Source organism: Nothobranchius furzeri, chromosome 5, assembly GCF_043380555.1.
Source record: "Nothobranchius furzeri strain GRZ-AD chromosome 5, NfurGRZ-RIMD1, whole genome shotgun sequence".
Taxonomy (NCBI): Eukaryota; Metazoa; Chordata; class Actinopteri; order Cyprinodontiformes; family Nothobranchiidae; genus Nothobranchius; species Nothobranchius furzeri.
In genome coordinates, this window is record NC_091745.1 from 65,120,897 (window position 1) to 65,134,473 (window position 13,577).

Sequence of the window (13,577 nt, forward strand, 5' to 3'; positions counted from 1 at the left end):
TTCACATTCATTCAAAATTACATGTGCTAAGTTGAGGGGACGTGTTGAAATCTTTTAAAACGCGTATTTATTTTCAAGTAATGTGCTGAATATGTGAATTCAAACTTCTCCAAGTCTGTGACCACGTGCTTAAAGTGTTAAATATCAGAATGTAAGGTTATAATTCAAAACACACTTTAACTCATGTTTCTAGACAGAAAGAAAATTATTTGGAGTGCGACCTCCTGTCGAGTTTAAACTCATCTTTATTCGTTAGCCTTAGCTTGTGTGTTAGCGATTAGCAACGATATATTTTGTAGTTTCACATAAATGCTAGTATTCGAGCGTTTAAACGAATGCGCGTACCAAACAGTTGTTTCTTTTTGCCTCTGCAAATGCAATTTCATCTGTAATTTAATTCAGTAAATGTGTTAGTGATGTAAAAGTAGTTTGCTGTAGGAGTTTAATAATGTTTACAGAGCTGAACAGCATCCTGAACGCCTCTCCTGACAGCATAACACCGGTGAGATTCCATCATTTGTTACTCAGATTTGACCTAAAGCATCGTGTCTGCTTAATTACAATTAACTAGATTGTGTCTTACATCCTAGCAGTTGACATTTAGCTACAGCTATGGGTTCGTGCATCTTTAGCCTTTAGACATCAGTTGTTAATTACAGGGAGAGCTGATCGTGGTTTCGGACAGGCAGAGTGATGCATCTTTCCTCGTACACCACTTTCTCTCATTCTACCTACGAGGTGAGTAGTAATATCGGTCAAGAGTCAGAAGAAATGGTATTTATTTGTTCTGTTAAGCAGCCAGTGCGTCTGTTTCCTGTTGTAGCCCGATGCAAAGTGTGTTTTCTGGGTCTGGTGCAGTCCTTTTGCCACTACAGTGCAGTCAGCCAAAGACTGGTGAGTATTTGGCATCGGCAGGCTTGAACTTTAATCTGGCAGAAACTGGTGTTTTCCATCATTTCTCTGGTTTCAGGGACTCAGTTTAACACAAGCAAAGGAGAGAGGTCAGCTGGTTTTTCTGGAGGGACTGAAGGACTCTCTCTCCATTCTGATTCCCCAAGAACGCAACGCAGAAAGTCAAGCTATGGACTTCCTCCAGTGCGTCCAGATAATGCGTCCAGATCAGTGTACATTTAGATTTTTTTAAAACGTTGTTTTGATCTCCTTTGACCCTAAGGGATCCTGCTGCCGGATTGCGGAGCCTGTACGAGTTTGTTCAGTCCAGCGTGACTGGATCAGGCAGCAGCGAGGACTGGGGGCCGCCTGTGTTGCTGGTGGATGACCTCAGTGTGCTGCTGAGTCTGGGGGTCAGCGCTGGGGCTGTATTGGACTTCAGCCACTACTGCAGAGCAACGATCTGTTCTCAGCTACAGGTTAGACCATTTCTGATTAAAACCACCCTAGTTGTTTCCGTCATTATGACTCTGACTGACTGTAGGGGAATATGGTGATGCTGGTGCGCTGCAGTGGAGAAGAAGAGGAGGAAGATGGAGACGAAGGCTCAGAGAGGCTTCTAAAAGGCCTGACCCACCAGTGTACCCTCACTCTTCATGTACAGGGTCTCCCCACTGGTTTTTGCAAAGACATACATGGACAGGTAAGAGACAAATCTTTTCCCTAGCATTGATTTTATGGCAACAATAATAATATATGCTATGATTAAAGAAAATTAGTAGATTTAGCTGTGAACGAATCTGTTCATATTCATAACAAGTGAATCAGAAAAATGGCAATATTTGTTTTCCAGGTGGAAGTCTGTAGGAGGAGGAGAAGAGGGGATTTGCAGCACAATCAGAACAAGCTATTTCAGTACAAAGTCCACGATAAAGGGGCCTCTTTCTTTGCTCGTGGGACATCCAGTGCTGTTCTCTAGTTTCATGTTTAACATCTTCATGTGTACACATACATGGTAGCAGCTGTTTTAGTGTGATGGTGGTTGGTTTGATGTCCCGATGGAGACCATTCAGCAAACCCATGTTCCCTGTTCACTCAGTGAAACTGTTAGCATCCAGACGACTGAATCACTCCATTCCTTATAATTAAAAAGGACTTTTTACTTACTCTGGTGTTGATTTCTGCTTTTTGCTTGTTTTGACAGAGGATGCATTTTTTTCTAGATGCAACATAATTGTCTTTGCAGCAAGCTGATAAATAAAGTGCTTTAATTACACAGCTGGTTTTTGTAAAAGCAAAAAATAACAAACTGAGAGGTGGTTTGAGACTTGGACGGTGTTGTAAAAAAGTAAGAAAATAAAGATTTCTGAGGCAAATTTTAGGCTCAATCTGTGAAGTGCAACTTTATTTTACTAAAAGTCTGTAGCTGCAGGTCTGGAACCCAGTGAGGGCCTATAGCTGCTCCATAGTGGCTTTTTGCAACGTTGACCAAGGATGACATTAACTGGTACAATTATATTTAGGTTTGCTGGGACAGGTTAGCTTTAGCAGTTCTTCAATACACTTGTTTGCAATGCATGCATGGAATTCATGCATCTGACTGTTGCCTGTTGGGCTCTGTTTTTTTCTACTAAATAATAAATACTGTAATTTTAGTACCAGTAACATAGTTTGAATTTAAAACAGCTCTACAAAGTCCTAAAGAATACCTTGAATAAAACAATTTAGGCATTTCGTTTTTGCCAAACACTGGAGTGAGTTTGTTTGTTATAGAATAAAAATATAAATCTGTTTTAAAGGTTGAGAAGATTTAATAACTCACTTCAAATTATCTTTGGGAGAGATGAATAGAATGGAGGCATAATGGAAAACTAAACATGTTGTAACAGTTTGCGTCCAGCAGGGGTCACTTATTCTCTCTTCTCTACGTTGGAGGTGTGAGAGGTCGAAGCGAAGAAGTCTGATTTGACAACCTCAAGCTGTAGTAGTTTTGTTTCTGCCTGTCACCGTCTGACCTGAGGATTTCACCTGCACAGTTTTTATTTAATAAGCACAAATAAAGCTGGTGACCATCAGTTCACCCGAGAAGATCACAGTGATTTTAAAATTTTGAGGAATCCTGAAGTTCGTCCTGGTAAGTGTCTACAGAAAGGCTATTCTCCTGCTAGCATTAGCTGCTTTAGCGTAGTGGGAAGCATGATGGTTGGTGATGTATTAATCCATTTTTAAACTACAGCTTCTGATTTTCGTTGCTTTTATTAGGTTCCTGTTCTTTTTTAGTTACGGTTCACACAAATTCCAAACTTCCCTGATATTTTTAACTTTGTCACATTAACTCTTACTTGGCTAACGAAGGCGCAATTGTTATTTTTTTTAATTTTCATCTATTGTCAGAAGTCTTTTAAAAAATATTTTCTATTGCAGCTTTGGCAGCTAGGCTCTTCTATGTTATTACTTTCCATTTCACTAACATATATTTAAGTTAAATGCCTATTAAATGGATCACATGTTCGCCAAGAAGCTAACAAAGCTAGCCTTGTTTGCTTTTAGTGTTAGCTTTTAGCTAGGCGTACTAAAAGGCTAAATTGTACTTCTAAGAAGGTAAAACACGGGATAAAAACTTTATTTTTTGTCGTATTAGTAGTGACATGAATAATATATGACGTACATTGTTCGTGTTGCCATACAGACAACGAATTTTCTCCCATTTATGTGCTCGAGTCAAAAAAACCTGTGTTGTATAACATTCTCTTTTGTTGCTAACTATTTGCTAAACTGCAGAAACTAAGTGCTATAAATTAAACATTTAATTGATTTATATTCTCTAGATAGATCGTTTCCCTCATTTTAAAAGTTTAACTGTTGGATTTTTACCACAAAATAGAGGAAAAATGTAGAAACCGTTGGGATGCTCTGTTATGATCGATTTCGCATGTGTGAATAAAAGTGGCTCTTGATGGTTTTGATCTGGGCATGTCTGTCATGCTTACCGTTGTTTGTTACTTGAGAGGTGATGTTGCAACATGGTTGCATCAGCCCCACCATCCCTATTTGTGCTTTGCATCTTGGGAAAATCTATTTTATGGTTTAGATCGTAAATGCACAGGGGGGTGACATTTATGAATAGCAAAAGACTATGTACTTCCTTGCATCTGCACACTCACTGTGATAGGCATAAACTGTGGCTTTTTCTGTCTCATTGAAATATTTGGTCAGAAAGGAGGAAGTCTTGTGGAAAGAGCCAGCCATCTTTAGTTATTACAACACGGTTACTGATTAACAGAAGTTTTCTCTGTTCTGTCATTGGCTCTGGTTGTAAATGACAGTTACAAGTTCATTCAAAGTGAGGTTGGTGCTGCTTTTACAACTGTACTAATATCTACAGATTAGCAGCACGTGCTTCATCGTTATGTAACTGTGTCGCTGGGTTTTGAAGCAGTTACACTAAGAAGAATGGATGCAGTCTAAAGATCTGTGGAATGTTTTGAGATAGTGGTTTTTGGCTCCGCTACGCTGATAATGTCTCTGGGATCTGTGAAGCCTGGAGAGGCTTTCAAGTTTGGTATTTTAGCAAAAACTGAAAAGAGGTAAGCCTTTTGCTTTTGGGGTTGTATTTCTTTTTTGCTCCAAATTTCTCATTCTTGCTTTCTTATTTATCTTATATCATTCTTGCTATCTTGAAAATGTATTTTTAAGTAAGCTAGGTTTCTATGGGACTGCTCTTTTTTTCGCCCTCATCCACAGTGGGCCAACAAATCCCACAAGAATAGATTTTCCCGAATGGTCACTGATCACCTGCCAGAATGGCTGAAAGGAGCTCAGATTCACCGCACTGTGGCTGCTGCGTACAAACACTAAATTCTTGGCTGCTGTTCATTTTCCGCTCCGATTGAGAAGTGCTGTAAGACTCCTCCAACCTTGCTATGCTTTTAATGCATGAAAGACTGAAGTGTGTGACCACGGGAGGAGGAGGGAATCAATGGGAGGTGGCCTCAAGACCTCTATCCTGTTCGTTGAGTTTCCGATCAGTTCAATCCCAGATTAGTTTACTGACGGAGATGCTGCTGATCCTTTGCCAAATCAGGCCTTCCAGCTGCACCCACATAACCCTGGAGAGTACAGCAAACTGGACAAACAGACCAGAGATGGAGACTTTCATCCAGAGTTTTTTAAACGAATGCTCGGCTAAACCGTGAGCGAGGCAAGAACCTGGGTCAGAGGCGCCGGCACTGAAAAGGCTTGACTTCAAACAACCTTTGTGAAGTCTTTGTGGACGCTTGTTGTAGCTTTGTTTACTGTAAAGCATATTTATAACAGCAGATCAAGAGACTCCTGAGGAGAGTTCCTCCCAGGGAATGTTTCCGTCGCTCCCGGGAGGACAAGCCAAGCAGTCGTGCACTCTGCCTGAGCCAAGAAGGGAACACTATGTCAACTGTAATGCACAAGTTAGGCTAAAAAACCCCTGCACTGCTGCCTTCAGAGGACGTAAACAGGTGGCATCCCGAGAGACAACCTGGTCTCCCATCAGCAGGTACAGTGGTGTTGTGACTGACACGGGGGCTGCTGTGTTGGGGCATGCTTGACATGTTGGCTTGTACAGCTTAGTGACATCACAGACAGGAAAATGATTAAGTAGGATCATGAATAAAACACTACTAATGCCATGCAACAGCAGCAAACGCTGCAGCAGCAACTCCGTCTGTTAGCTCAGCGGACGTGAGACGAGCTGAGATTGAGTTGGCGTGGGGAAGCGGAACGGACATTTGTGTTTGATGTGAGGCGAACTGCCCTCAAGGCACAGATTTCAAACAACGTCGGAGCTCATGTATAGATATCAGTGTTCAGTTTGTTCTCAAGCAGGGAGGGATGTTTGTGGAAAGGGTGATTTCCACAAGTGACATCGAGTTATCAGTTGTCACATGTTTTTAGGCGGTATGATGCTCTTTCCAAACAAGCATCATTTATGAGTAGTTGATTTAGAGAATCTCAAAGATCAGAAATGCTGAAAACGTGGCAACAGTTGAAAAAGTGCAGGCCTGCCGTAGCTCCAGACGGAGCTCTTCAATCAGGGTTGATCAAAGCTGCCCATTAGCATAGCTAATGGAGAAACAACAGAGACAGACAGATTGATGCTTGATTCAAAGCTTTTGCGCAAAAATATTCCTTTAAAGGTCTCATCCATTCATTTTTTTCTATTAATCTGCCGTGGTTTCTATTAATAAATCTTAGTGAGTCGTTTTCTATGGAAATGATCTGACGCTCCTGTTACAGGAAGTAGAAGTTTGTCGGAGGAGTGATTTTCCAACATGCCTTGCAAGTCGTTTTCTGTGGAGAGAGGTTTTGGTGTTCCTGTTTTGGGGTTGGAAGTTTGGCAGAAGAGTGGGACGAGAGGGTCTTGTTCATTATTATTCATGATATGCGAACATCTCGCCTCTGATTGGCTAACGGCACCACAGCTTTTCTTCTGCCTTTGTTCGCTTTTTCTTTCTTGGGTAAAAAAAAAGCAACATTGGTGTTTTATCTCCACAAATAACACACACCTGATTGTGTTCTCCCATGTTGAGTTGCTAGTGGTTAGCTTATACTAGGCGAGATGCTGTCCGCTGTTTCCTTCTTGTGTAAGCCAATGTGGGCCGGGTCACAAACACTAATTTTCTCTGTGACATAGAAGCAATCTGCCTTTTCCTATCAGATCATTTCATGTCTCTTTCTTTTCTGTGACAAATGCAGATGATGGGGATTGGAGAACATTTTCACATTCAGCATGCATGAGTGACCAATCGCCTTTCTGAAAGAACAATTTTAAACAGTTTCTTGGGGAAGCAGACCTTAAAAATCTTTTTTTTTTTTTGTTTGTGAATTGTATTAAAATTGTTTCTCTGTGAGAAACAGAAATTACCAAGTGATCAAATGCCCGAGTCGGCATGTATGCAAAACCTCTGCCTCCGTGCTTTTTCACCTTCATGTAAATAACCCCTGTCTTCTTTGAAAGGAAGCAGCATGAAAGCTGGTTTTTTCCCCCCAGGCGTGATCAGTTAAATTTGGATATTTCCTTTAGCGGGAATGTGCCCACACCTTTTGGATCTCTGAAAGAGCTGTGTGTCTTAAGTGGTGTGTAGCATGCAATGGCAGTAGAAACCACTCTGGAGGAAAAATGCAGCATGTCTTTATTCATGGTGTGTGTGGTGGATGGAGTAAGTCAAGTCATCTTTATTTATATAGCACTTTATAACAGCATAAAAGCTGACCAAAGTGCTTAACAAGACAAAATGAACAGAATTTCCTCAAAAATTCTAAAAACAAGATAAAAAGTTAATCACAAGGTAAAATCATGATAAAACAAACATATCAAACTGACATAAAAGCTACTAAAAACAGATGCATTCTCAAACTGAATTAAAAGCAACTGAGAACAGATGAGTCTTTAAGAGGGATTTAAAACCCGACAGTGATGAAACCATCCTAATCTGAATCGGGAGTGCATTCCACAACCTTGGAGCTGCTACTGAGAAAGCTCTATCACCCCTGAGCTTTCTCTTTGTTCTCGGCACCTCCAGGAGAAACTGGTCGGCTGACCTCAGTGACCGAGACGGGGAGAAAGTTACTAAAAGCTCACACAGATACTGCGGAGCAAGGCCATGTACAGCTCTAAAAGCCAATAAAAGAACCTTGTACTGGACCCTATAAACCACAGGCAGCCAGTGCAGCGAAGCTAAAATTGGGGTGATGTGCTCCCTCTTTCTCGAACCCGTCAATAGGCGTGCTGCTGCATTTTAGTAAATAAAGATAAGTCTTAGCTTTAGAGATTTAGTACTATATTTACTTTGACAAGAGGCTCCATGAAGCTTATCTCTGATTCGTGTCGCATAAAAAACTTTATAATTTGACAGGATGTCCACAACTCAAATGTATTGTTTTATTTTATTTAAAAGCTGTGGAGCTTTTAGATTAAATCTTTCAAAACTTTCTGGGTTCAATACGCAGTCTTGATAGTTTTTGAAGGGATATTCCACTCCTGAGTGAAATTTAGTTTGTGGCCACATTGCTCAGAGTTACCCCTCTATTTCACGCTGGAACCATCAGAAGTATGAATGGCGACGGAACTTCGCTGCTTCAAATTGAGTCCATTTTAGTTTATGGGGTGATTCAAACCGGCAACTTTCAGGCGCGTCCAGAAGCCCCACGCATTGCTAAAGATAGGATTGGGTTCAATTTTTGCCACGAGCCGCTTCTGGGACACCTTCAAATTCTGCAGTTAACATAGGTAGATAGGAAATCACACAGTTTTGGTGTAAAATCCCTGCTAATTTTCAAAATAAATGTACTGCAGCGATGCAATTATATATATATATATATATATATAGCTTCCATGTGACCCAACAACTTATTAACTCCCTGCATCGTTCGAGAAATGCAGCGGTGTGTCTTTCATGGCATTAATCGTGGCAGTGGAGAGGAACATAATATATCAAACAGCGATATCAAATGTGATTTCTTTTTTTTATTTTTTGGTTTAAGAGCGGATAACAAACAAACCATTGACCTTTGAAGTCTAGAGGGATTTTGGGATCTCACAAGTCCAGCGAGGAAGCTGTTCTGTAGCCAAGACTCTCGGTGTGTACTGGACCGCATTGAAACTCGCGAGTAAGCTGTTATGGGCCGCTGATGCTTCCCGTGTGAAATAGGGGTTAGATGAGTGGGAAAGGCATTTTGTAGCCAGCACAGTCATGGTAAGTTGCACTGAAGGTACATGACAGACTGGTGTTGAAATGCTGTCCCATGTCTAGGGTTTTGTGCAAAGGATCTAACATGTTAAGAATAATAATGCATAAATAATATAAAAATAAAGTGTTAATACTAACATAAAAATAACGGCATAGAATTATCATTGTTTTTCATAGAATATCTTCATATTTTTAGATTTTTTTCCCTAGTTTCCTACAAAACAACAGAGAATCAGAGACACAAACATTATTGACCAGACGGTTGATCAGGCACTTAAAGGGTTAAAACATCTGCTTTTGTTTATGGCTATAATTCTGTGAGGTCATTAAAATGATTTCCATAATTTTTGTCTCAAGGTCCCTGGATGCTCTGCGGCGCTCCGTCCTCGGCCGCCCAGTTCTTCCCAATGGCCGGGAGTTGACCACGCCCACAAGGATGACGCTGCGCGAGCAGCTGAGAAAGAAGATCTCGGCGGCCTTCTACCGCCACGGGCTGCTGTGTGCCTCCTACCCAGTACCCATCATCCTCTTCACCTCCGCCAGCATCCTCACCTGCTGGTTAGTCTCTACTGGTGGATTTGTTTCTTCCATCCACGTTGGATTTTTAAGGAGTCAAATAATGTTTCATTCCCTGCAGTAGGATTTTGTCATTCTGGTCAAATTAGTTCTGTTCCAACAAAAGCATACCCTCATTTGTTCCATCTTACTAAATAAACTGTAAAATCAAGTCGACTCAGGTCATCCAGTTCAGGCACACTGAGCTTCACAGAATTAATGAAAAAACGGGTTCAGTTCAAGGCCATCTGCACGCAAACACACACACACACACTCACAAAACAGTTCCCTGCTGACACCGCCACACAAACGCTCACTTAACATGTGCACACACAGTCTCTGCTCTTGTTGAATTTGCTAAGTCACTAGTCTACAGAGGGGGGCATAGGTCAGAGACTTGGCTGGGCAACAATCAGCAACAATCTCAGATCTGAAACACACATGTACACCTGCTGTGTGCTGTCCTGTAAGCTCATTACAGCTGGGGTGATGGCCGAATGGACGACTGACCACCCGTGGGGGACTGTCTGCGGGTTGGTTAAAGGCAGGACCGGGGCACAGGGCTGTGAGAAAGTGGCCCTGTGAGAATGGGATGCCTGTCTCTTCATCTGCTTGTCAGGAGGGGGGCTGGTGAAAACAAAAGAAGCTTTTGTGGAGGTACAGTGACCTAGGAGAGCGGAGGAGGCTGGGGAAAGCATGGAGAGAGAGAGAGAGAGAGAGAGAGAGAGAGAGAGGGAGAGAGAGAGAGAGAGAGCGAGAGAGAGAGAGAGAGAGAGAGAGAGAGAGAGAGAGAGAGAGAGAGAGAGAGCGAGAGAGAGAGAGAGCGAGAGAGAGAGGGAGGAAGGGGGTAGAGGTTTCTATTCAATAGACAAGCACACGTTAAACGGGGGAGAAATATTTGTACATGAGTACAAATGAATATTTAGCCGATAATTAACAACACTGATTCATCGTATGGGCCATTCACAATAAGGAATATTGTGTGGCTGTATTTGTTGACTTGGCTAAAGCCTTTGACTCTGTGGACCATAACACCTTAGCAGGCTCAAACATAAAAGGACTGTCTCAGGCCTCCATGGCATGGTTTAGAAGTTGCCTTAAGCCGTACGCAGTGAGAACTGAGGGTTACCAATCTGCTCCTCTACCTCCATCTATGGGCGTTCTTCAAGGGTCGATACTGGGCCCTACCTTATTCAAAATCTATATTGATAACTATTGACAGTTCTCATACATTTATATGCGGACGACACTATTTTATATTTATGCAGTCCTTCCTTGAACACAGCTTTGTCCTCCTTGCAGCACAACTTTTAACTGTCTTCAACATTCTTTCTCCAACATTCATCTTCATTTAAATACAAGTAAAACAAAGTTCGTGATCTTGAATCGTAGCTTACCGCAATCAACAGCCCACCCTAGTATTGTTTCCCTGGATGGTACAGACCTACAGCTTGTCAGTTCCTATTAGTATTTAGGGCTGCAACTAACGACTATTTTAATAGTCGATTAGTCACCGACTATTGAAACGATTAGTTGACTAATCGGATAATTATTAAATTTTTCTTAAATTTAGCATGAGATTGCTTTAATTATGTGAAAAATGATAATAAACGCAAGAAAGATGGGTACTTCAATGGAAAATGCTTATTTTATTGAACTTTGCTGCTGATAGGCCAGTTTGTACTTAAAATAAATAAAAATGCCCTGTCTAACACCAATTAGGCACAGTGCTCAGTAAGTATAGACATAAATGCATAAATTAAATTAAAATACTTTTGTCAGGCACAGTCGGGCATAACATTAAATCTCTCTTTTTTTAAAAAAAAGCGAAAATACGTTTAAAAAATGTACCATACCATACCACTTTATTTATATAGCGCTTTCAACACGGCATTACAACCATACAAAGCGCTGCACAAAAAACAAGCAAGAAAACACAAGTTAAAATAGTCAGGTAGATGGAAAATGTAAAAAGGAGCAAAAGAAATAAAAACAACAGACTATTAACAGTAAAAGTAAATAAAACCAGAATATAAAAACACAGAATTAAAATTGAATTGTGTAGGTGGGACAATGGATGAGCTAAGGAGTTATGGAATTAGGGATCGAATGCGTAAGTGAAGTAGAGGGTCTTCAGACGAGATTTAAAGACGGCGATAGAGGAAGCTTGCCTAACCTGCAGTGGTAATGAGTTCCATAACTTTGGGGCACAGACTGAAAAAGCCCTTTCCCCACGAGTCTTCAAATGTGCCTTATTAGGGACAGTTAAGAGGAGTTGATCTTCAGACCTAAGAGCTCGAGGAGGGTGGTAGTAATGAAGGAGATGACACAGATAGGGAGGCGCTTGACCGTTCAAGGATTTGAACGTGAAAAGTAAAATTTTATAATTGATCCTGAATTTAACGGGCAACCAGTGAAGAGTTTTAAGAATAGGTGAGATGTGGTACAATGTACATCCAAAACAAAACGTGTTGGCTTTCGTGTTATTTAAATCTTACCGAGGTGAGTCAGACTCTGTTTCATTCAACTGTCCGGCGTGCTTTCTCGTTAAGTGTTCATGCATCACCGAGGTGCTGCTGTGATACGCAACGACTGCTTTGCAAATAATGCAGGTCATCGTTTTATTCGCCGAATCCAGGCTAGAATGCTCCCAAATTTGAGATGTTTTGGTACGCGTAGCTGCTGTGTCGGACGCCGCCATTTCTGTAGTTGGCGCTCAGCAGAGAAGCTATTGAGTGTGTGCGACTCTCAGCAGAGATTGTAATGAATTGAGATGCCTCACTCGGTCGGAAAAAACACGTCTGGCGACAACGTCGGCAATGAAATTCATTGTTGACCATTTCTGTTGTCGATATTTGTCGACAACGTCGACGGATCGTTGCAGCCCTATTAGTATTTGGGTATCTGGCTTGACGGCACACTTTCATTTGACATTCACATTAATTCATTACTTTCTTAAATCAAATCAAGAATTGGGTTTCTACACCAGAACAAGTCATCCTTTACTCGTTCTGCAAAGCAAACCTTGGTCAAAATGACATCCTTTCCCATCTTAGATTATGGTGACATCATTTATAGGACCGCTTCCAAAAAACTTCTTCATAAACTCAATGCCATTTATCACTCATCAATCTGTTTTGTCACTGGTGCTCCTTTCACTACTCATCATTGTAATCTGTACCCACTCATTAACTGGCCATCACTCCATTCCTTCAGTATGTTCCATTGGTATAAATTTATATACTAAACAATCGTTGGTAGAGCCTCGTCATATCTTCGCTCATTACTCATCACTTCCAACAACTTGCGCAATTTACGTTCCAGTAAATTAATTTTTATGGTTATTTCCGAAGCTCTTTGGCAGCTCCTCATCCCAGTTTGCTGCTTCAAACGACTAGAATGAGCTGCAAAAATCTCTAAAGCTCACTACCTACAGTCCATTATCTACCTTCAATAAGTCATTGCAATCACTAGTTTATGTTCATTGTGCCTGCTTCTGAGTACGTAGACTAGGGCTATTCATTTCCGGACCTTGAGAGGCGGTATCCTGCACATTTGAGTGGCTTCTCTTGTCCAACACACTAGATTAAGTGGTTGAATCACATGTGCAGCAGCTCATCAGGCTCTACAAAAGCTTGATAATCACCTACTAATTGAAATTAGACGAGTTGAAGCAGGGTTAAAACCAAAACGTGCTGGATACCGGCCCTCGAGGCCCGGAAGTGAATAGCCCTGACTTAGACTTAAGTCTGTTTTGGTTGCTTGTACATATTAAATATGAGAACAGTCCTTTGTCTTTATTGTTTATCTCATCTGTTTTTCTTTAGTATAAGTTAATTATGTGTCTGTTGCTGCTGCCTCTTGGCCAGGTCATTGTTGCAAATGAGAATGAGTTCTCAATCGACTCATCTGATTAAAAATAGGTTAATATAAATAAATGAAAGGTTCAGCAAACACTTAACAAGCTGCTTAGAATGTTTTAATTAACACTTATTGTTCGTGAATGTGTGCCTGTAGCTGACCAACAGAGCTGAAACAATATTTTACAGTTATTAATCTCATGGTAAAATTAAAATCTGAGACAGAAAGCTGTCTTTCATCGATTATTGCCTTTATTTGTCATTTTTGGGTCTTTTAGCCTTAAAACATTCCCCTCAGTGGTATCCGACCCACCCATGTCTACTGCAGCCTTACATTTTCATCTTCTTCCCTCCCGGTTTTGCTCAGCTGATGTTCCACGTTCACAGTAACCTGTGCCCCCTACGCATGCACAGACAAGTGACTCATTCTGCCTTTGCTGCCCCGTTCAAACAGACCAACCCATTTCTAGGAGAAAGAGGGAGCCGTCCTTTTTTCTAGAGGCACGTTTGACTGGATGTAGCAAGAAAAGCCAGAGCTGCTGGTTTC

The 13,577-nt window shown here is 41.2% G+C and overlaps 2 protein-coding genes across 3 annotated transcripts in view; both read left to right on the forward strand.

The window, feature by feature from the left end:
* The first annotated feature begins 269 nt into the window (after window positions 1-269).
* Window positions 270-2,057, forward strand: elp6 (elongator acetyltransferase complex subunit 6). The gene is made up of 7 exons (XM_015949864.3): window positions 270-502; window positions 660-738; window positions 824-894; window positions 971-1,095; window positions 1,175-1,370; window positions 1,436-1,594; window positions 1,745-2,057. The coding sequence occupies exons 1-7, from the start codon at window positions 449-451 to the stop codon at window positions 1,868-1,870; spliced, it is 810 nt and encodes a 269-aa protein (XP_015805350.1). The 5' UTR covers window positions 270-448; the 3' UTR covers window positions 1,871-2,057.
* An 822-nt stretch (window positions 2,058-2,879) lies between these two features.
* Window positions 2,880-13,577, forward strand: part of scap (SREBF chaperone) — a 54,288-nt gene continuing 43,590 nt past the window's right edge. The window contains exons 1-2 of one of the 2 annotated variants that reach the window (XM_015949869.3): window positions 2,880-3,025; window positions 8,973-9,173. In XM_015949869.3, the coding sequence (XP_015805355.3) occupies window positions 9,052-9,173 (122 nt within the window). In that variant the 5' untranslated portion in view covers window positions 2,880-3,025; window positions 8,973-9,051. Of the gene's footprint in view, window positions 3,026-5,018; window positions 5,423-8,972; window positions 9,174-13,577 lie in introns of those variants that run through there. The other variant, XM_015949867.3, reaches the window with a different exon arrangement.